Raw genomic sequence first — 23,839 nt, 5'->3', positions numbered from 1 at the left:
CGAGAAAATTTTCCCAACCGGAATGGGAATCGAACCCGCCGTCTCCAGAATGGCGATCCATAGCCTTAGCCACTAGGCTATCTGGAGACCCCAGAACAGACGTCTAGCTACAATCAGAAGTATAACACTGTCCAGGTCGAACTACAAGCTAAGCACACAATTCTTACTGACTCGTAGAAGCATGAGGTAGGAACATGTTAAAACCAGAACTATGTTGGACGCCCTTACTCTCCTACTCTAGAATGACAGTTGATCAATATTTGGATTTTCATGTAGTTTTTGCAATATTTTGGCTATCAAATGGTGAAGCTGCTCTAGCAGTTGATGGAAACACTTCCAATAGATTTGGTGACACCTTTCTCAGACCTCAAATCTCGGATGCTTTTACAATACATTTGTGGAACTTTCACAATTTACAATATAATAATCAACCTGAAAGTGCACGATACAGTTTTTTTCGTTTCGGAACATTAATGTTTTTATTTCGTGACTGCTTTCAGTGGATTACACAAAGTTTAATTATTTTTCTCGTTAACGGGCAATTTGTTTTTATTTGTTTCTTTTTTAACTAGAGCGCGGGTATGATTGAGTTTTGGTTTATTTGGATTTTTTTTTTCCAACGACGTTTACTTTCCTCTTTGATTTTAGTTTATATATATACCAATGTTTGTTTCAATTTCCAAACGTTTTTATCGTTTAGATGTTATTTTTTTTTTGTTTAAACGTTCAATTCGGTATCTGGTTGTTGCAAAAAATCGCGATAAAAAAGGACCTCGGCAAAAGTGTTACATTACAAAACGCAGGGATTTGCATTTACCCGACGACGGAACGAATTATTTGGTTTGGTTTGCATGAAAGATTGTAAAACATACAAACGCGCGTAAAAATTTAAGAACATCCGTTTATTATCTCTTACGGCATCGGTATCCATTTGTTTCGGGCGCCTTTTCGGTAAGCTTGCTCTCGGTTCGGTAAAAAATATCTGTACAAAAAGATTTCGCACAAAATCTGACCGCTATTCATGTTTCGTTTATCTATCACAACAAATGTATTTTTTTTGCTATTATGTACTGCTGTCCTGTGTATGTGTATAATAGCTGTTGTGGGGTTTGCAAAAACTGGTTGTCTTATTACAGGGTTGTTGACTTCGGTTAAAACGGACGTAAGAGCTGCTGCGTAAGCTTCAATTTCATTTCGGGTTTTTCCTGTTGGCAAACTTTGCATTTATGTCGTTATCCATGCTTGCCGGCTTTGGATGGATTGTATTCCTAAGCTTTTTTCAGTTATCAGTTTTATATTCAAGTCATAGTTTAATGGTTGGTAAACTAGCTACACTACAAAAGCCTGTTATAATTGTTGCTGCGATCACTAACATCTCTTCACGTTTTACGAAGTTGTGTTACACCATGAAAATTGCTTCAATGGGAATATTTCGTGGAAACCAGATAGGGTAAGAAATCAAACTTTGAACTAGTCAAATTGTAATCTTAATTTGAACCATTTCATAATTCATTAAAATGACGTACTTTTCAGACAAATATTCTCCCGAAAAAGATGTTAAACAGCTTTCCGTAATATAACCTGATAACATGGACTTCAAAAGCATTGAAAAAAGCGTTTTTGCCATGGAAAACAGGCAATTGAAAAATCACTGTGATTTCACCCATTTCCCCCAACAGAAAGCACATTTTCGGTGCACTCGTACAGCTCATGCATTGTATCACACGCAATATGTGAACACGTCAAATGAAAGCCTATTTATCGTAGAATCGACCAACCGAATAATATTCCGCATTATTTGTCATAAAATTATCGAATTTAAGTGATTCTTACTTGGAGAATGTTATCTTAAGTTGAACCATTTGTAATCTAAATTTGAACTAGTAAACGGGGGTGAGTTTCTAGTGTTGGCCTGTAGATTGCGCTAGTGGTTGCTTTGTTTACTCTTGGAGGATGAAAAAATAAAAATTTAGTTTCCAAATTTCTGAAGAATTTCGAACATTCTGAGTTGAGATTCCACTGCCTAATGAAAACTAGGTATGAGAATTAGCAGATTCATGTGATTTTTCATTGTTTAGCATGAAATTGGCTGTTTTGTGAGTTGCTCGAGCTGCTGCCGCCAGTAGTTCAAATTAAGATTAAAATTGGTTCAAATTATGATTACGATGGTTCAAATTAAGATTAAAATCATTGTTGATGAAAAATCAAATATTTCAATGAAATTCGGTGCAAATACAAACTTTTTACCATCTAACAGAAAGCTTATACCCGTGGCTTTCATGTACATACGATTTTGCCGTAGTAAATTATTTCCATATGGGAGAAAAAATCACTTAAAATTTGCACTGCTTCAGAAAGCCGCAATTTAGTTCAAATTTTGATTACTTACCCTACATATTTGACAGTAACAATTCAACAGGTAACAATATCCAAGATTTCAAGATACAAATTCCTTTTGATTATTGGTGGATTTGTATGGTTGAAATGAATTAGGGCATATTCCGCGTGCATCTTCAATGCAAAACTTTGATAAAACAAATTCTAATGCCCCTAATTAGGGGTTAGCAATAATTGAAGCGTAGGACGTAGAACAATTCTGAGCATATTAGGACGCTATATTGAAGTAGAAAAATCTGGTTTCCGCGAATAATTCTCACTATAATGAAAAACAAATGTTCAATTTAATTCAATGCAGTAAAAAAACGATATCATAAAAAAACTTGTATAGTTTGACTAGAGGAACGTTTCTACACACGCAGAGGTAACAAGACAAAAATGACTAGAAACAGTTTACAAAATGGCAAATAATTTGACTAGATGACTAATTGAACAAATATGAAACAGTTTTGAAAACAATCAGTTAAACGAGTACGGTATATAAGCGCTTATTGGTGTAAAAAAACACGCATCTTTGGTAGTGTTTCGGTTGCCCTAATATAAGTTACATTGTATTATCCTTACATTGCACAAAAAGTACGACTGCTTGGCAGCAGCTTAACGACTACGACTAGATAATTTCTGTCAGACTAATTTGGCGATTCAAGTATTTACATATATCCGGACCTTCTTTTGAACATTATCTATTGTATTCTATAGGCCATGCTTGAATAACTATAAGCGGCTTAAGTCCTATCAGCTCCATCTAACATATTCAATGAGTACGAATTCCAACACCTACTGAATTGAAATGCTGCCCTTACTAGATAATACATTTTTACAATGAATAACTACACTGATGATATGTGAAAAGCTGTGAAGTTTTATAAGAGTTCATCTCCAACATCCTACAATTCAACGCGTGTACGTATTGATGAGTTATTTGAAACCAATGTTATGAAAGCTGTTGGCATCAAATACAAATTAGTAACTATTCAGGCTTTGAACGGAAATTGCTTTTCTAAATGTTTAGCGAACTCCACCAGTTATAAAGCTGCGCACACAACGATCAACATTCACACATCACAGCTGCTGGCAACATCTATTCAACAGCCATTCCATTAGCAATAAAATGCACCTAGATAATATAACTTGCAGAACAGTGCTATAACAGAGAAAGAGAGTTTATTAAGTAGCGGCACTAAATCGTACGATGCTTGCCGTATGTTATATGTGATATGTAAATGATTTTGTTTTCTGTTTTTCGTCATTGCTCCAAAGCTTCACGTTGCAGCATATTGGTGAAGAAACTTCACTTCAACCGTTGAGTAACGTTTGCCAGAGCCACGGCAAAAGCTTGCAGCGCCGAAAACGGATACTGAAAATCCAGAGTGTACGCGTTGCCATCGATCCGGCCGAACTGCATGACCTGAAATGGAAATTCTGTTCTGTAACGTACATATTTAACCCTATTACGTGAAAATGAGCTGCCAACACACGATCGCATCTGCTATTAAATAGGGTGCTAAAAAGTGGAGACGATATGCGAACACTTTACACGCGGTTAAATGGAAGCATGTACGCATGTTGCCGCTGCTTTACCCGAGCAGAGGGGAATATCAAACTAATAAATATCAAATCACATAATCTGTTTTTATAACTTGTTTTGTTATGTATGATCAATTTATCAAGGCATTACTTTACCATAACATGTTTTGTTTGTCCAATGGACCCCAGGTATCCCTTTTAGGGTTAATAACTAGCAATGATTTTTGATATCTTCTAAACGCTTGTTTTGATATTGATATAATAGGTTCATGTTCCATTTGGGTAGGTGTATTTATTTTGGGCACTTGATGCTATAACTAAGTGAATTTCGAACCAATTGATTTAAATTTTGGTATAGGGTTAGATAATCTACGTAACTCATCGTGCACCAATCAGGTATAAAAATGATTTGATTATAGCGGCAAGTGCCCAAAATAGGTACACCTGCCCAAATGGTACAAGACACTAATATCATATTATTTACTTTGTTATTAGTTTGATATCATAACTAATTTTGCTTTCGGATTGTTATCAATAACTTTAAAATAACAACTTTTGTTATTGAAATGCTTTCCAAATTCATTGTTATTATGTTGTTTCTTTTTTTTTTTTGTTTATATTTATGTGTATTTTAACTTATAGCTAATTCTACACTTTTATTATGTTGTTATCGAAACTAACAAAACATGTTATTTCCAGAAGCATTTTTTTGTTATGATTTATGTTATTTTGCTGCTTATGACAGACAAGTTCATAACATAATTTTTTATGTTAATAACAAGAAAATGACTGTTTTCATTACTCAGTTATTTTGGCAAAATAACGCAATTTCTTATGCTGTTGTTATTCCCTTCTGCTCGGGTAGCATCCTATTCTACACCATATGTATTCGACTTCGTGTTGGATGAGGATCCTCATCGATACAGTAGTACCTCGAACCAAAGTAAGCCAAGAAATAGATTATGATAATAGACCTTGACGGCGCCGCAGTGCTGCGCCGCCTGGTGGCAGTCATATGGCAAAGGTGAGAAAAAAAACCGAGACAAAACACTTTTGTTTATACTTCTTCACGCACACGATGACAGATACAAATGGGATTTTCCGTCATAGCAAGAATCTCTGCAGGGAATCCATGGAGAAATTCTTGTAGAGTATTTCCGGAGAAAAATCCTGGAAATTCCCCTGGAGGAACTCCTGGAAGAATTCCGAAAGAATCTTCTCTGGATGAATTCCTGAAGGATTACCTGGAGAAACGTCCGAAAACGCTTATAGCATGTAAGTACTTATATATGTTTAAAGTAAGTTACAGTGACTGTGTAAGAATCACAGGATATATTTCCGAAAGAATCGCAGGACGACTTTATGAAGAAACTATTTTGGAGAAACTGCAGGGAGCATTCTTGAAGAAATTCATGGATGGATTCCTGAATAAATCTGTGTATGAACTCCTTAAAGATTTCTCGGAGATAATTTTGAAAGAATACCTGGATGACTTCTTAGAGAATTTTCTTGCTACTGAAACCCTCTAAACTTATCCTAAAAAATTCAATACAAATCACTGGAGCAGTTCCTCTAGAAATCCTTCAAGTAATTCAAAAAATCTTCAGGTAATCCTGGAAAAAAATCTTGGGTGATTTCCTGGAAAAGATGATTGACGGGCTACTGAACTTTTTAAACGCACCCCTGAATAAATTTTTGAAAAGATCCCGAGTGGAATTTCTGAAGGAATCACTACAGGAACTCCCGGAGTAATCCCTGAAATACCTAGAGGAATTCCTGTAGGTATGCCTGGAGTAAATACTGTAGCAATCGCTGGAGGAATTACTGAAAGTATGCCTCGAGGAATCCCTGGGTGAATTCCTGGAGGAATGCTAAAAACAATTATGGGAGGAGTCCCTGGAAAAATTCTGAAGTAACCGCATCAGGAATCCCTGTAAGAATTCCTAGAGAAATTTCTGGATGGATCCTTTGAGGAATTTTTGGACGAATTCCTGGAGGAATCCCTAGAGATATTCCTTGAGAAATCACAGAAGGAATTCCTGGAGAAATCCCTGAAGCAATAACTAGATGAATCTCTGGAGGAAATCCTGGAGAATCTCCTGGACAAATCCCTGGCGGAACCCCTGGAGAAATTCCTGGAGGAATTTCTGAAGGAATAATTGAAGATTTTCTTGGAATCATCCCTGGAGAAATTCCTGGACGAATGCCTTGGACAATCCCTGGATAAATTCCTAGATGAATTCCTGATGAAACCTTAAGAGGAATTTTGGGAGAGACCTCTAGAAAAATTCCCGGAGCAATCCCTAGATGAATTCCTATAGCAATCCCTGGATAAATTCCTATAAAAATCCCTGGAAGAAGTCCTGAATTAATCCGTGGAGGAATTCCCAAAGGAACTCCTTGAGGAATTCATGCAGGAATATCTGGAGGAATTAGTGGAATAATTCCAGGAGAAACTCCTGGAGCAAACCCTGGAAGATATCCTGAAGGAAACTTTGGAAGGAACTCTGGAGAAATTCCGGAAGAAACCTTTTAGGGAATTCCAGAAGGAATCCTTAGAGATATTTCTACAGAAATTCTTGGAAGAATCCCTTTGGGAATTCTTAGAAAAATCAATGAAGATTTTTTTTGGAGGAACCTCAGAAGAAATGCCTGAAGGAACTTCGGGACAAATTCCTGTCAGAAACCCAGGAAGAATTCCTGGATGAATTGCTGTAGGAATTTCTGAAAAAGAAAATCGCGGGGGATTACTGGACCAATGCCTGAAGAAATTTCTGGATGAATTCCTGAAGAAATACCTGGGGTAATTCCTGAAGAAATTCTTGGTGGAATTCCTGAAGAAGTCCCTCGAGAAATGCCTGGAGGAATATCTGAAATAATTCCAGGATAAATTCCGGGAGAAATGTCTGGGGTAATTTCTGAAGGAATCCCTGGAGGATTTCCTGGACGATTCCTGAAGGAATTCCTAGAAGAATCTCAGGAGTGGTTCATACAGGAATCCCTGCAGGAATTCTTGGAGTAATTCTTGGAATCCGGGAGGAATTTCTGAAGGAAATTCTGAAGAAATTCCAGGAGGAACTCCTGGATCAATGTCTGGAGGATTTTTCGAAGAAATTCCTGGGGTAATTCTGAAGAAACCTCTCGATGAATTCCTGGAGGAATCTTCAGAGAAATGTCTAGAGAAATTCTTGAAGAATCCGTGGGGGAATTCTTGGAAAAAAAAACCTGGAGGAATCCCTGAAGCATTTTTTGGAAAAACCTCAGGAGAAATGCCTGGAGCAACTTCTGGACAGATTTCTGTCGAAAACCCAGAAGGAATTCCTGGAGGAACTTCTGGACAAAATCCTGGCGAAATCTTGGGAGGAATTCCCGGAGAAATCCTTAGATGGCAATTCCGTGGAACTATTCCTGGGAGAATTTCTGGAGGAATCCTTGAATTAATTCCTGGAGGAATTTCTAGGAGTTTTGAAAGGAATCCCTGGAGAAATTTCTGAAGAAATTTCTAGAGGAATTCCTAGATGAATATCTGGAGGAATTCCAGGAGGAATTTTCCGAGGAATTCCAGGTGGAATTCTTGGAGGAATTTCTGGAGGAAATACTAGAGGAACCATCAGAGGAATCTCTGGAAGAATCCTCAGAGGAATCCCTGAAGGAATTCCTGGTGTATTCCTAGAGGAATTCCTGAGGCAATTTTTGGAGGATTCGTGGCGGAATCTCTAGATATCCCTGGAAGAATCTTTGGAGGAGAAATGCCTGGTAAAATTTCCGAATGAATCCCTGGAAAAAAATCCTAAATTTACCTGGGGTAATTTCTGAAGAAATTCTTAGTGGAATTCCTGTACGAGTTCACGGAGAAATGCTTGGATAAAATCCTAAAGGAAACTCTGGAAGAATCCTCAAAGGAATCCCTGAAGGAATTCCTGGTGTATTCCTGGGGTGATTTGTGGAGGATCCATGAACAAAATTTTGGTGGAATCTCTAGAGGAATCCCTGGAGGAGAAATTCCTGGTAAAATTTCCGGATGAATCCCTGGAAAAAAATCCTGAATTTACCTGGGGTAATTCCTGGAGGAATTCTTGGTGGAATTCCTGGAGGAGTTCACGGAGAAACGCTTGGATAAAATCCTAAAGGAATGTCTGGAGAAATACCTGGAATAATTCCTGGATAAAGTCCCGGAAGAATTTCTGGGGAAATTTTTGAATCAATCCCTGGAGGATTCCTGAAGAAATTTCTGCGGATCTGGTTGGATGGTTAGACCACTTGACTATCACGCCGAGGACCTGGGATCGATTCCCACTCCCGACATACTCGCAAAATGTGAGTTCTTCCTTCGGAAGGGAAGTAAAGCGTGGGTCCCGAGATGAACTAGCCAAGGGCTAAAAATCTCGTTAATACAGATATAAAAAAAAAAAAATAATGAATCCCTGGAGGATTTCTTGGAGAAATTCCTGGAGAAATTGCTGGAGGAATTGCGATAGTTATTTCTGAAGGAAATCCTGCGATAATTCTGGAGGGATACCTAGAGGTATACCTATAGAAATTCCTGGAGGAACTCCTGGGGAATGCCTGGAGACATGCCTGATGGAATATCTGGAGGAATCTCTAGGAATCGCTATTCCTTGAGAAATTTCTAGAGGGGTTCCTGCATAAATTCTATGAGCAATCCCTGGAGGAATTACTGGAGAATTTCCCTAAAGAATCACTGGAACAATTGCAGGAGGAATCCTTGGAGAAATCTCTAGAGGAATTCCTAGACGAATCTCTAGAGGAATTTCTGGACGAATGTAGAATTTTTTAGAGAGAATCCATGCAGGAATTCTCAGAGGAATCCTGGAAGAATTCCTAGAGGAATTTGTGGAGAAACCCCTTCTTGAGCAATTCCCGGAGGAGTCCTTTGAGGAATTCCCGGAGGAATCCCAAGAATTTCAGAAGAAATACAAAATTCAATTTCTGAGGGAATTCCAGGAGAAGTTTCTGAGGAAATCTGAGTACTGAAGAAATTGCTGAAATTCCTGAGGAAATCCTGAAATCCTGGATTTATCCCTGGAGGCGTTTCTAAAGGCATCCCAAGAACAGTTCTTGCAGGCATTTTTTAAATAATCCCGGAAGTTGTACCTGAAAGAATTATAGAAGGAATTCTCGGGTGCAGGAATTCTTGGAGATATTTCTGAAGAAACCCCATGAGAAATTCTTTAGGGAATCTCAGGAAAGCTTTCTTAGCGAATTTCTGGAAGCATTTTTGTAGAAATCCCTGGAAAAAAAATCTGAAGAAATCCGTGTCTGTAGTAATTTTTGGACGAATTATTGAATGAATACTTGTATGGACCCCTAAAGGGTTTTTTTTCAAATGTTTTAAGCAATTCCTGGATTATTTTTAAGTAACAGATAGTAGGTATATTTTTCTGGAAGATTTTTTTTTCAATAAATTCCTGCAAAAATACCTACTTCGAATCATTCCAGATGGAATTATTGGAACAATCTCTAGCGGAATTCTGGATGGAATATATTGAGAAATCTCTGTAGATATATCTGAAGGTATACCTGCAGAAATACCTTGAAGGATTTTTGGAGAAACTCCTGAAGGACTGACACGAATGCACTTTTTAGTGTAAAATGTCATTAATAAATGAAAATAAAAAAATCCTGAAGGACATCTCAAAGAGGAGGAACCACTAAAGATATCCCAGGACAAATCCTCGAAGATATGTGTGTGTGAATTCTTGAAGGAATCTCTTGAGGAATCCATGATAAAATTGCTGCAACAAGCTGTGGAAAAAATCCTGGAGGAATTATTTATATTCATATAGATTACGAAACTAAGAACAAATCTAAAACAGTCTTTTTGATTCCCTAAAACTCCAATTCCGATTTGCATACCTATTCACATATCGGGCGCCCATCCCGCTTAAAAATCATTACAAATCAAGCCCCCCTGGGCCCCCTCCACAAAAAATCCTAGTTACGCCAATGCACATGTCCTAGATGTTTATAAGCTAGCTGGATCAAGTCATGTAGCCCCAAACGTCCCAACTACAACTTTAAAGTAGAAGTACTTTACAATTTCCCCACACTAACCTACCCAACCCCCAATTATCACACTAACCTGTTTTCCACGAAACTCAATCTGGAAGTTCTTTGCCGATTCCTGCGTCACGCGTCCTCCAAAATCCAGCTGATACACCTGGCTGTTCTCGTTCCACATGGGAGCCTTGTTGTGCATAACGAATTCACGCCTCACCGGTGCCTGCGGCTGGAAGGAGCTGGTTATCCCATTCGGTTCGATTTTTCCTCGTTTTAGCTGCAAGATGTACGATCAATACAAAAACAAATTTGCTTGATATTCAGTAGAACAAAAATCTTACCTTCTGTCTCAACTGTGCCTTCTGGAACGTTTCCAAGTCTCGATACTGCTTGTTGCCGTTACTCCCACTTCCTCCGCTACTATCATCCGTCTGGTTCAACAGTTGATTCTCATCGTCCGAACTTTCCGTGTGCTGCTTCTTCCGCTGCCGCCGATTCAGTAACGGTGAATTAAGAATGTGACGAATGGGCGAAGCACTTTGGTGACGTTTGCTCTTTTTACTGGGAGCAGGCGAAGCCGGCGAACTACGTGGCAAACGGGAATTCGACGGGGAAGAAGGTGGCGTCAGACGACCTTCGTCCAGATCCCTTAACCGACTGATGATGTTTTCCAGCGTGGTCAAAGCTTGCGTGTGCAGCGAAACCGAAGCCTTCTGCTCGACTGGGGTGATTTCCACCGGTTGAAGCGGAGGGCCCTCGCCGTTGTTGTTTTCCAGACTTGGTCCGGGACAACTGTCGTTGCGACGATGCCGCCGAGGTGATTCTTCTTTTCGTCTGCTTTTTCGACTTTCGCCGTTTTCGCTTTTACTTGATTCTGATTTTCGACTCATTACTGGAGTGTTGCTTTCGCTCTGTAATTTTGAGGAATCGTTACGGTTCAAGGAACGATGTCTCCGGCTGAACAGAGGACTATCGGTAAAGCTTGTCACTATTTCAAAGTTTTTCCTTATTCTAGATTTTGGCGTACTACAGGATCCATTAGTGTCTCCGTTACTATTGTTGTTTTTCTTGTCGCTGGAAGCTTTTACACACTGGTGACTGGAACAACTGGAGGTTTCCTTCAGTACCAGTTCACCATTATTGCTATAAACCGAGCTAATGTATTGCTCAAGTATCGAACGCTTGGCCTTGGGGGGAGCTTGAGGAGGCTTCGTACTTATTATATCCACGTAAATGTGGTTCTGATTATCTTCTATGCTGTTGTTTTCCTTATCTACCCCATTCGAGGATCCTCCATTCTTTCGGCACTTGACACATACTGTTTCCGTAGAGTTAACTGTCGGAGATATCGTTTTGCACACACAGCAAGACTTTGGCTTCTCCTTCCGATTGAGAATAGGTGTTTTGGAGATAGGTAGAATAGGGCCAGTCACTCCAGGAAATTTCATCGATGGCCTTCGTTTTGTGGAAACTGCAGATGATGATCCAACGGTAGCTGACGCATTCGGACGCATTCGTTCAATCTGATCTGATGAGGAATATTCAGTCTCATTCTCTGAAAGTTCACTAACTTTGGGCATCTGTCGGAAAAGGTTTATCAGGTCGCGGTTCAAATTCGGTGAATCCTGCAGTATGTCACATGAGTCTAAACTTTTTGATTTACAGCCCTGACGGAGCTTTGCCTTCCTTAAATCATCAAAATTTCGCCGGTACTTCTTCTGACGCTTCTTATCGACTAAGACTAACCGCTTGTAAGGAGTTTCCTTTCGCATCATCGAAAGCACAGCATCACTTGGAACAATTTCCATATTATCTAGATAGCCTACACTACAGCTACGGGTGATAGATTCTGGAATCCCACTTGCTACCACGGGAGTCATTGAAATAACGGTCGGCGTGCGTTTCATGGTAGCACCAGTGCTGGTCCCACTGGTGCTGGGTTCTGGAACCACCGGTGTAGCAGAGGTAGATGGAGTTTCTTCATCGATGTACTTCAGATTTTGCTTCTTCGGAGTTCCATGCTTACTACCGCTGCCCGTGGAATGTGAAGAGTCTCTACTACTGCTATTGTTAGCTTTGGCTTCTATCCGTTCCAGATTGAGGTTCAAGTTCAACGGTACGGGATTGACGTGAGACTGATTGTTGGTACGGCTGTGATCCGAGGACATGAGGGCGTTTTTCACCTGAACAACATTGTTCACGTAATCAGTGTTGCTCGAGTAACTCATAAGAGTAGTTTGTCCGGCTGGTGGTCTATCAAAAATAATATCACTGGGGGCGACGGCATTCTTCGGCGACTGCAACGTTGGTACCGAACCTTCACAGTATAGAGGAGATATGGCAACACGTGATTGACTACTGGACGCAGATGACGGTCTACTACATTGGCTTACTAAACTAGAGTAACTAATTCCTTGTCGGGGCGGAGTCGCAACAGTTCGCGATGGCTCTCCTACATCTGGGCCGTCGGTGTCGTCTTCATAGGATTCGGCACGGGCTAGAGGTCCTAAATGGGGCAACGGAGGGCGACCGTTGGAACCTGATGCGAGCGAGGAAGGTGTTTGACGACGCGGTCGAGAAGGAAATCGATTTGGACGAGGAGACATTGGAGCTATTGGAGGGGCTGTCTCGACAAGTTTGCGACTATTGGATCCAAAATGGGTCTGGTTGTGGTCCTCTTCGTCCTCCGAAAATATGTTGGGATTGAAATTGGGGTCTGGTCCTGTTGGGAAGTCATCACGAAGCTCAGTGATAACCAAGGTCATTTGGCGTGGTTGCAGATGAAGTAACGAGGTTTTGTAAGTAACTTGGCCAAGATTTGCTGGAAGTGTTTTTGCCAGACCGTGAATTTTGAACTTAGTTCCCCAGATATTTGACGTGACTTCCACCAGTTTGACATGCTGCAAATAAGAAGATCATACATGATTATTTGCAAATTATGGAAATTTTTAAGCAAACCTCTGGTAATGTATCCAGGTATGCTAATTCCTCGTTATTTTCGGTAGAATCAGAATTCTGATTCGGTGAGCGATCGTTGTTATTACTGGGCTGACGCTTTTTGGTCCGTGCTTTTCGTTTCCTAGACATTCGAGGCGATCCTATGATGACATAAAATGTTAATACTAGCATCCCTTTTTATACCCGGAAGAACAATACTTACGACAACCTTCTTCTATATCACTTTCCGAACTGTCTGACCTTCCTGTGGTTCCACTCGTCGAATGACTTGACGCTGATGAACTCTTGGAAGTGGTGATCGTTGAATCTGATGAGTAGGTGACGTAAGAGGAAGTTTCTGTAAATGAAAATTTGGATCGCATCTACCAACTTGAAGTCGTCTAGCAATGTGCACTTACCATCAATCTGTGGATCGAATATCACAAATTCCGGTCGAATTTTGGACGTTCGTTTGCCTTTGAGCAGCGGAACTAATCCACCAAGAAATTCCAGGTACAACGTATAACAGGTTCCAGAACTTTGGTTCGCATCTTCATCGTGTCGGATCATCGTACAATGTAACCGAGTGGAACACACGGGTGGCCGGGAAACAAATTCTCGCAAATATTTTAAATCCGGAACACAGCACTATAACGGTAAAACATGGATTGAGGATCTAATGTTCATGCTTAGACTACCAACAACAGTTGTTACTAACCCGAATGGTTTGGGCAAAAAGATTGCCTATCAATGCTTTGATTCGACCAGGTAGGGGCAATTTGGGCAGCATAGCTTCTGACGTCAGTGAAGATTGCACCTGTAGTCGGCAGAACAATTGTAAGGAAGCAACCCTCCGTGAAACCCATGCTATGTGCACCTGGGTCCCCGTAGCAATGAATATCCGTTTGTCGTTGTGACCCCACGTCAGCGCAGATACTGGAGTCTGTAATAACCAGATGTTAAAGAAAAACTACTTATAATTCAGACACGCACATAGATACATACCGTAGTGCAAGGTATTTTGGCTGAGTAGAGTAAATTTCCCGATTCGGTGTAAAACTTCAGAAGATTATTGTACACTGGCGTTCCAGGTGGATCAGTCGTTTGCGATTCGGCTACTGCTTCACTACCGGCCACAGCCAACAGTTCACGTGAATTACTCCACTCCATTACAAAGCCCAGATTCCCGTTCATCCCCGTTTGTATGTGACAAGGCGATACGTCGTCGAAAGACTTCAGCAAGTAGATATATCCATTCTGAAAGCTTACCGCTAATACAAAAGAACGTTTGGCTGGAAACAGATATTGTTTTGTATTAGAAAACCTAGAATCGTATTTCTATAGCAATACTTACAAGCATTTGTCACACCCGGCTCCGTATCTTCGCCTTCCTCCATTTTAAACTTTTCGCATGACCACGCCATCGACGTGATTCCGGTGTCCGAACCGAGCTGAACCTGCGAAACCATCGCCCCGTGTACGTCCATCACAATGATTTGGCCCTGCGTTGTGCCAAAATATACCTGCTGGTCATCCGGTGTCCAGATTCCGCAGGTAATAGTGGCATCCAGATTTAGCATCGACGACCAGTACCGTTGGCCAGCGACGGACCCAACGAGCACGAAACCATCCTGGAAATATATGAGGAATCATTATTAGTCGTATAAAATTTCACCAAATTGGTTCAAACATTATTTTTTTTACATTACTGCAATCAACTAACACTCGATAAAACCGGATGACACGTTTCACAAATATCTTGACGAAACCTACGAATAGTGTCCAAAGCATAACGTGAAAAATTGTTATCGAACTTTCGAAAGATATCCGGGACTTTCGCTGCAGTTAAAGGAATACGTTTCTACTCTGTTCAAACAATCTGACATAGCTTCCAAAAGTGCTTTAGTCCAGCTATGATTACCTTGCACCAACGATGCCAGTAAATTTCTGATGCTGGTTGGTATACTGGTTAACATGTTTGAATTGGTAGCTGAGATGGTACACATGCTTATGGTACGACCCGCAAAACCGAAGATACGTACCCGACCTGTATCCAGTTTTGGCGATTAACTAGATGGAAGTAGGATCAGATGAACACTCCTGATTAGTGCTGATTCGGCTCTGAGTGCAGTCAGAGGCTGTGCCAGCCATCGGTTCTCCCACTCGAATCACTGGCGATTACTTCACTGACAGAGAAGGATAGTGGCTTCAAGGGAGACCCAACAGAGCGTGACCTCAAAGGCAGAGGACACCACTGTGAACCTGAAAGGGGGCCCGGCGAGGCGTGGCCTACCTTCACGAGCAGTGAGGGCCTGCAGATGAACATAGCGGAGCAGCAGAAGAAGCGTAGATGAGTGGTCCAGACTCCAGACCTCACGCGGACCTGAGCCGCAATAGGTACTTCCAAGCTTTGGGTGTAGAGGTCCACCCAAACGGACAGCTTTTTCTACGCTGGAATATGGCACACAAGACTATGCAGCTCGAAAGAGTAAACCGCCCTATGGTCCACCCTATGGCCTAAATAGGTAAAACGCCGTATCAGCAAAGCGTAACTGACCGTCCAAAGTGAAAGCGACAGCCAGCGCAAATAGCAAATTATCCAGGCCGGCGAAGCGCTGGTCTTTAAGATCGAGGCAGCCAAGTACGCCGACGTACTGAGGAACATGAGGAGCGAAAATCTATTCAAGTTTCCGGGCGCTCGTTAAAAGCATCCGGCTCACCAGCACGAGAGGAATGATAATGACCCAGAATAAAGTAACGGGACAGAAAGACCCTTGATATAGGTCATGATATAGGCTAAGAAGTCATGATCGATATTCTATTCTAATATGTAACATTAGAACTGACGCCGAAGAGCTCGTAGTCACCCTCAAACAGCAGTGCGAGATCAATGTGCTAATTGGGTTTTTTAATTAAGAAAAATGTATTGATTTTTTGATTTTATACGAAAGAGCATCTTTTTCTGAACCACCATGATTTTTTTCAGATTTTTAGAACTTCATTTTGGTATCCAAAATCGATTTCGAAGAGATTTTTCGAAATCACCTTTTGACAGCTGGCCAACTGCTTGACAGCTCCACCCAGTTCAAAATGCGACGAGGGGTGATTCGACAAATCGCTCCCATACAAACTTCAAACTGATTTTTGAATAGGTTCCCGGGCACCAAAATTCATGAAAATTTGGATTTCGGCTCAGTTTTGCATGCAGATTCTGAATATGGACTTATCTCAACACCGCTAAAGAAGCCAATTGCATCGATCCACCTGCGAAAAGGCCCAGCAGGTACCCAGATCGCTACACGGAGAGACGAAACTACCCAAAAGTGAGTTCTTTCCACCCAACTTCGGGGTTGCGTGCGTCAAGCCAATTTTGAGTTGATGGAATCGATGTTTTTGTTGGGTTGTTCCCGCTTGCTTCCATGTGAAAAAAAATACCTAATTTTAAGTTTTTTCCACCCAACCGAAATTTTGACTAGGTTGTATTCACTCCATATAGCCGAGGCGGTAAACGCACGGGTATTCAGCATGACCATGCTGAGGGTGACGGGTTCGATTCCCGGTCGGTCCAGGATCTTTTCGTAAAGGAAATTTCCTTGACTTCCTTGGGCATAGAGTATCTTCGTGCCTGCCACACGATATACACATGCAAAATGGTCATTGGCAGAGGAAGCTCTCAGTTAATAACTGTGGAAGTGCTCATAGAACACTAAGCTGAGAAGCAGGCTTTGTCCCAGTGAGGACGTTACGCCAAGAAGAGGAGAGGAGGTGTATTCACTCAAATTTGAGTACTGTGCTAGAAACTCAGTGTTGGCTTGACGCAAGGAACTGCAAAAGTTGGGGTGTTTCTCTCTTCACTCTCTGACAACAATAGAAAGAGCGCATGAAAAGGGAGATGAAAAAGAACTCAAAAGTGAGTTTAAAAGTACCCAATTTTGAGTTTTTCAGTTTCTCCGTGTACGGTTAGGCTCCCAGTGGGAGCTTAGGACGGCTTTCCTTAGGCGAAGCATGTTCGAACGCTAGTGAGGACTCACCACATTTGGCATCGCAATGTGACCGAGCATCGTGTGCACTGCACACGAATAGTTCAAGCGGAGTTTGCCTGGGCGTGGCGGGAGTTAAGCAGTGGGCTCTGCTGGACTTCTTCAGAAATACCACACATTAGGAAACATCAACCGCTTCCAAAGTGCCCTAGCCTGGTCAGGGGTGCCTCGGGCACATCAGGAATACCAGTAATTTCCTGATTACGGCATACTGGCGCGCGCGATGGAACTGGTCAACGAGACGGTACACTCTTAGATGATCGCAGAGTAGAGGTGTGCTGGTGGCGACGGCATTCTATCCTCTTAGTAGGGCCGGGTGACATTGACCTGAAACGATGGATGGGCTAATGTCGGAGCTGCCTTCCGTCCCATAAAACCGCAAGGCCTTAGAGTACGTTCCCGATCTGTACCCAGCTTAGGAAACTTACTGGGTGGAGGTAGGTTCAGTTGAAGTATCCTGATTAGCGCTGATCCTGGCTCTGAGCTCAAGTCCCATGAGGGCCTGTGCCAACCCGTGGGTGTGACCTCCCTGCTTACATAGATAACCACCGGGATCCTTGGGCGACTACTTCAGTGGCAGTGAGGGACAGCGGCTCTATGGGGGGCCCTTATTGCAGTGATGGATTCGTTTTTATTCAAAGAGGTCGAGAATACGGAGGGTGAGGTGATCAACCCGCTCGTGAGAAGCAGACTGGTTAGATCACCAACGCAAGCGGCGAGGGTGGAATCCCCTCAAGTGTCGGAGTACGGAACACCGAGGGTCGGGTCAGCGATTACTGGTTGTCTGGGCAGGAGAGATGATCAAGATGATCAAGAAGGATGTCATCAACAAGGGCTCCTCTTACACGGCACTAGCACAGGAAGTGCTGGGAGAGAAGGTACAGGTGAGGGCTCTGGCGCCGGAAGCGACTCTTCAGTGTAAGAACCTGGATGAGATCGCCACCGCGGAGGAGCTCTTTGCTGTCCTTAAGCAGAAGTGTAATGTGGACGCGCCAAGCGCATCGATCCACATCAGGCGGGGCTCAGCAGGCACGCAGATCGCGACGATCAAGCTTCCAATTGGGGAGGCGAAAAAAGCGGCTGCAAAGGGCATAATAGAAGTCGGTTGATCGGAGTGTCCGCTCAGTATCGTCAAGCAGCTCGGCAATAGGCTCGTCAAACGTAGGTTGCTAGCGACAGTGGCGATGTCCATATTACGACATGGCGCCTTTGCGTGGCCGTGCACATATCGTACAGACCCAAATGACACAGTACCTAGGTATGAATGCTAGTGGGCATGATGCCAATAGCGCTAGTCGTAGTAGAAAACGATGAGCGCTTCGAGCTTTTAGGCATAAGAATTGCTAGAACGTGCTAAAATGTCGTCAATGTTGAGATGGCAGAGGGCGTGGGATACCTCTAACAAGGGTTTGACAATGGACACCGAACGTGCCCAAATGGACAAACAGGCCCCACGACGAGATACACTTCCACCAGACCAAATTTTAGTCCAGCCGAGGGTGTTTTAGGTGGTATTTGTACCGATTAGGACATGTCGATTCACCATTATGTCCCGAGCGCAAAAACTGGGATGAGACCGCGGAGGATGTGATCTTCTAATACCTACGATTCTTGGAGCATGCAATACCTACGAAGGTCAAGCATGCAAGAAAAATTGTGGTAGAGGTATCATTCCGGTAAACATTACTGAAGGGATGTGTACGGAGGCGGAAAAGTGATATACCGTATCTTTCACGGTCTCCTGAATCGTGCTTGACCTACAGAGTAAATGGCCGGTAGATCAACAGCAAGTTGAGTAAGGCCCCCTCCCTTTCCAAGAACTTGAGTCCAAAGGAGGCGAGTCTGAAGGACTGAAGTAAAGACTTAATCCTCTCAGCGGAAAGAGGACAACTTGGCTAAAGTATTATAACAGAGTACTCCTTCTTTGTCAAAGTCACCCCGAACGGGCGTACCGCGAAGGAACAGATGAGATAGGATGAGGTTTTAGTGGATCTACTATAGCCCAACCAGGTGTCTGTTTGCAGATTCCCTACTCCTCTAAAAGAATGATAGCTGCCAGGTGCTGAGAGCACTTCTAGCCTTTCTTGTATGGCCAGAATATAATAACATCGGCGAATAGGTTAAGCATCAGTGACGATGGACAAGCTGTGCAGTCCCCGGTGCTAGATGAGGTAAAAAAGCTATCAAAGAGCTGAAGAATAAGGCTGCTGGAAAAGACGAACGAAGGAAGCTTCTTAGATTCAACGAAGCGAATTGTAGCCCACCAAATTAGTAAGTCTGATGGTCTAATCAAGCGTCAGAAGCTTACTCGTTGATTGTGGGTCAGTTTCTTAGCGATTATATGTATGTCTAATTCTAAATAGACGGAATAATAAACATCAATAATTCAAAATAATCTTGTATCCTGTCAGCTCCATTATTGTTGTATCCCCTATTTAAAACACAATCATCGTACTCACCTGATAGCATATAAGCGCCATCCTTCCGTCATGTGACCAGGAAAAATGTGTTACCGGCGTGTTTCTGTCATTTATTAGCTCCACGCTCCACCGTCCCTCGTACTTGATCCACACGAAGATGATACCGGAGCTATCACAGCTTGCCAGCTTCTGGTACGGTTCATTCCATTTCACCAGTATCACCTGTTACGTCGAGTCAATGCAATAAAAGCAAATACATTAGATTAGCTGAGCAAGGTTCAATCTACGGCGGGGGCTGCCCGGACAGGTGCCTCGTCGCCGGGGATTCCGTTCTTACATCTGAGCGGTGCCCTCGCAGGTTGTAGTTTGTCCGCAGGGGATATTCGACGTTCTTTTTGCAGTGTGACGTTGTGAAGGTAACTCCAACGATCCCTCGCACGTTGCCGGTTGCTAGCCAGCCTTCCTGGTAGTAGTTCGTACGGTTTAGCTTCCATCCTTCCTCCTGTGGGTGGCAAAAAGGTGCAAAAAGAAAAACAGATTAACACTGCAGGCAAAGAATTAAGCTCGCCCGCGAACGAGCGAGTCGTGTTTGATAATTCATGGAAAATATAATTGCTTTTCCTGACCCCGTTCGGTCCCCCGTTAGCCTCAGCACGTCAATCGTGTGCCCATTTCGAGAAAACCGTCCTTCGACAGGGAGTGTTTCATTTTTTCCTGGGTGTCGCAAAAATAGGATAACCTTGCTTCCGCCTTCCGCTTCTGGTAATTACAGTGGAAGATGGCAAAGCGCGCCTAATCTAATGCGCAATAATATTTTAAACGTATGAGACCTCGGAAAATTTTGTAGTCCCCTCCTTGAAGCGTGACTTAATTTATGGACGTTCCCCTACTTGTATTGAGTAATTTATGGTAGGATAAAATGTTGGGGTCAAAATGACCCAGTCAAGCGTGCGTTTTGGAAGCGTGGTGCACCTAACGTAGCTTCTTAAGAAGATTCAATAAGATATTCTACGTGTAGTAAAATTTACAACAATTCTGTTCATCAACAGAAGAAGTAGGAACAGATGCGTTTTGCTTTCTGGAATTACTTTTTACAGAAAGAGTTTGAATTATATTGTTGATTTTTATTATGAAAGAATTATTGTTCGAATAATAGTTTTACAAACTGTACATATAGTGCCAGAGAATACCAACTGTCTTGTCGTTCGTTGTATGCTTGTTATATCCGAGGTCGAATCAGCAATAACATTTATTTTTCTTCGCTACTCAATGGTCGTAGCTATCTGCTGGAACATTGTTTACCTTTACTTTTTGCTTTTGGCAATTCAATAGTTGTTCGTCGTTGTGTCGATGCTAACTATATAAGAACTTGCCAACAATGGATCAAATGTCTTCCACAAGCCAACCCGAAGCAGTTATGCTCATTTAGTTCCAGGCAACGTCTTCTTCAAGCCACATCAAGCCAGCCATTATGAACACGTGTTGGAAGTAGTCCCCCATGACCACGCAGGTCATAGCGAGAGTAGTCCTTTCGATGATCGTTTCAGATCCACAATGTTGAAGCTGCGCCGCCATGAGTCTCTGGGTCTGCCTCTGCTGCGATGTCCTATTAGATTCCAATCTAACGCATGCTTGCAGATTTCATTTCCGCTCCTGCGTAGAGTGTGGCCGACCAACCTACACTTCCGCTCCCGAATTTCTGTCGCTACCGGCTTTTGACGACATCGATGGTAGAGCTCCACGTTGGAGATCCAATTGTCAGACTACCACGCATGAATCATATACCGCAGGCATCTATTGATGAAGACCTGCAGCCGTTGAGTGTTCTCCACTGATACACAATAAGATTGTTTTTCCATACACTTAAGTTCGCAAAAGCAGCCCTCGCCTTCTTGATCCACGCACCAATAAGGATCTTGGTTCCGCCATGGGCCGCCAGTTGGCTACCAAGATATTGGAAACTTTCAAAATACTCCACTGCTTGCCCAGCTCCCGTAAAGCTGAAAGGGTTGACCGTGTTTACATTCAACGATTTGGTTTTGTTGCAGGATGATACGGAGCGTGACAATTGCGTAAATATTCTCCTGTATCCGGTTAAGGATCACTTTTCAGAGGACAGATTCAGAGAACGATACACAGTGACATGATACCCCACCATGTAACGCATACAGTTAGGTCATCTTGTTTGGGTATTTTTACTAAGACGCCTTGCATCCAGTCGGTCGAAAATGTCACGGTTTCACATAGGTATGTTGTAGAACTATCGATGCAGTAGTTGTGCGGATACTGCGGGGTCAGCTTTGAGCATCTCGGTTCGATTTCATGATACGGATGGTAGTTTCTATCTCCTGCATTGATGGAACTTCGGTGTTGACTTGGGTAATGCGTCGAACCCTTGGCGGATCATGCTGAGGTGTCGAATGGTGTGGCCGACACTTGAAAAATGGTTTCCAAAGTGCTCGAACCGGCATCATTTCAACTGGTCAGCCGGGTATTTTTGTATGGGTTACCTGTCACACTTTATTGAAACCCCCCCCCCCTAAAAGCGTGACGTAATTTATGGACGTTCCCTTATTTTTGGCTCAGTCAAGGACTATTAACGGATGCTCCTCATTTGTCATCCATCATAACGGTTGAGAGCAGACATTCCCTGCCGTGTCGCAAAATACGTATATGTTACTGTTTAGATTCACCTAAAAAAGAAAAAGAAGAAAACCATCTTTCGTCACACGAAGCCAGACATTGCCTATTTAGATCGTCGAAATATGTACGTGTTCGTACATAGATGTTAAAATGTAGCTGAAAACTGAACCGATTAATTTACATTTTTTGGACATGCAACGGCAAATACACCATGCTATTTTTATAAAGAAATTTTAATGGACGGACTGAGTAAATATAGCATCACTTGTTTCTGCTACGCTGCCACTCTTATCCGAACCATAATGTCACACTTCGCAAAAAAACGGGGTGTAGCTTGGCTACGTCCGGAGCAGACGGGGTGCTTCCGGTCTCCGATGTCGCACATTGGTCGGGCTCCATACAAAGGGGCGGCCAAAACTCCCAAAAAACGAAATTGATATTTTTAAACCTTATTTCACCTTATAACAAAGTTAATGTATTGAACTTTTATGATTCTTAATTAAAATCATACCAGCTTTTGTATTTCAATGACATTTTCACTGCCAAAGTGGCCTAAGTCATAAAATTGAAAAATGAATTATTCGAAAAAAGTAAAATAATAATACTTTGAGAATGGAATATATGTTTTAAGTTATCCAGCATATGAAAGCTTGTTATTGAACTGTTTGAATGTACGTATGGTGCAAAATTAATATGTCACAAAACTTTTCAAATTTTGATATATTGTACCTTAGAAATTTTGGTAATTTTTAGGTTAAAAAACAGTTCGTGTCGTCACGTGTCGCCGCAATTTCGAATAGTACATCTTAAACATCATGCTTAGAGCTGCCTAAAAACGTTTAAATATTTTGCAGAAATTTGCAGTTTTTCAAATTAGAGCTATTTAAAAAAGTCATGTTTTTTCATATATTTTACGTTATTTTTCCATTTTTTACTGAAATAAAATTTATCTTTCCACATTTTTCACACGTTTTGAACAAACTTGATTGGATTTGATGGAAAGATGATCATTTATTTAAATTCGAATTGATTTTCTAACTAAAAACGCAAAAAAATATGGGGTTCACTGATTTTCACCGTTTTTGAAATTATTGAAATCACGTAATTTTTGAATACCCCTTTATAAACACTAAAAATACTATATAACATATCTAGGCAACCTATAACTTCGATTAAACACATAAAAAGAGTTTTGGCCGAATTTTATTTTTTTCCGACCATTGTGTGTCGGTCTCATGGTCACTCAAATTGGGCCTCTGCTGTGCACCGCCACTACTACTGAGGGGCTGCTGTAGGACTGGAAACAAGAACGACGCCATCGCATCGTTTCGAATGAAACGCCCATTACTGGATTGTTTACTGGTTTGAATTGCCTATGAGGGATGCGTTATTCTCGTTTACGGAGTGGGGTCCGGGAATTTATTACCATAGGATACTTGTCGCCACCGAAGGACAACAATGTTTTAGCTTATTTGTTTAACCACAGATAGGTCGATGAAGGTGACCTATAAAATTATCGGCGTTGGTTTTTCCCAGACTGTGATGGGCTCCTAACCGACTTTTCTAACGTGTTATGTTGAGCTTGTCGAAGTTGAACCGCTCGTAGTTGATACTCCTGCCATCATCAAGGTGTAAATGGTGATGATATAAAAGTTAAGGGAATAATTACGCCTGCTACGTCATAGGGGCAAAAGGGAGGAACTGAAATCCATCGCATCTACGCGAGATAATGTGAACGTTTTTTTGTTAATTTGTTAGTAGGTACTATCAACTGGAAAACTTATGTTCTTCTTTCGCGTAGCGTACAAATTTTTAGCAGTTTAGAGTTGATGAGCTCGTTTCATGCTATTAGGG

The 23,839-nt window shown here is 41.9% G+C and overlaps 1 protein-coding gene across 1 annotated transcript in view; it reads right to left on the bottom strand.

Annotated features, from left to right (window-relative positions):
• Positions 1–446: 446 nt before the first annotated feature.
• LOC109430330 (tubby-related protein 4) overlaps positions 447–23,839 on the bottom strand; it is a gene marked incomplete in the record, with an annotated part of 266,514 nt that continues 243,121 nt past the window's right edge. Inside the window, 11 exon segments of the mRNA XM_062846210.1 lie at positions 447–3,805; positions 10,028–10,222; positions 10,287–12,845; positions 12,904–13,043; positions 13,106–13,240; positions 13,302–13,530; positions 13,601–13,825; positions 13,888–14,174; positions 14,237–14,513; positions 19,382–19,564; positions 19,680–19,844. Of these exon segments, the coding sequence (XP_062702194.1) occupies positions 3,689–3,805; positions 10,028–10,222; positions 10,287–12,845; positions 12,904–13,043; positions 13,106–13,240; positions 13,302–13,530; positions 13,601–13,825; positions 13,888–14,174; positions 14,237–14,513; positions 19,382–19,564; positions 19,680–19,844 (4,512 nt within the window).

Source organism: Aedes albopictus, chromosome 1, assembly GCF_035046485.1.
Source record: "Aedes albopictus strain Foshan chromosome 1, AalbF5, whole genome shotgun sequence".
Taxonomy (NCBI): Eukaryota; Metazoa; Arthropoda; class Insecta; order Diptera; family Culicidae; genus Aedes; species Aedes albopictus.
This window is presented reverse-complemented; position numbering and strand designations above follow the sequence as displayed.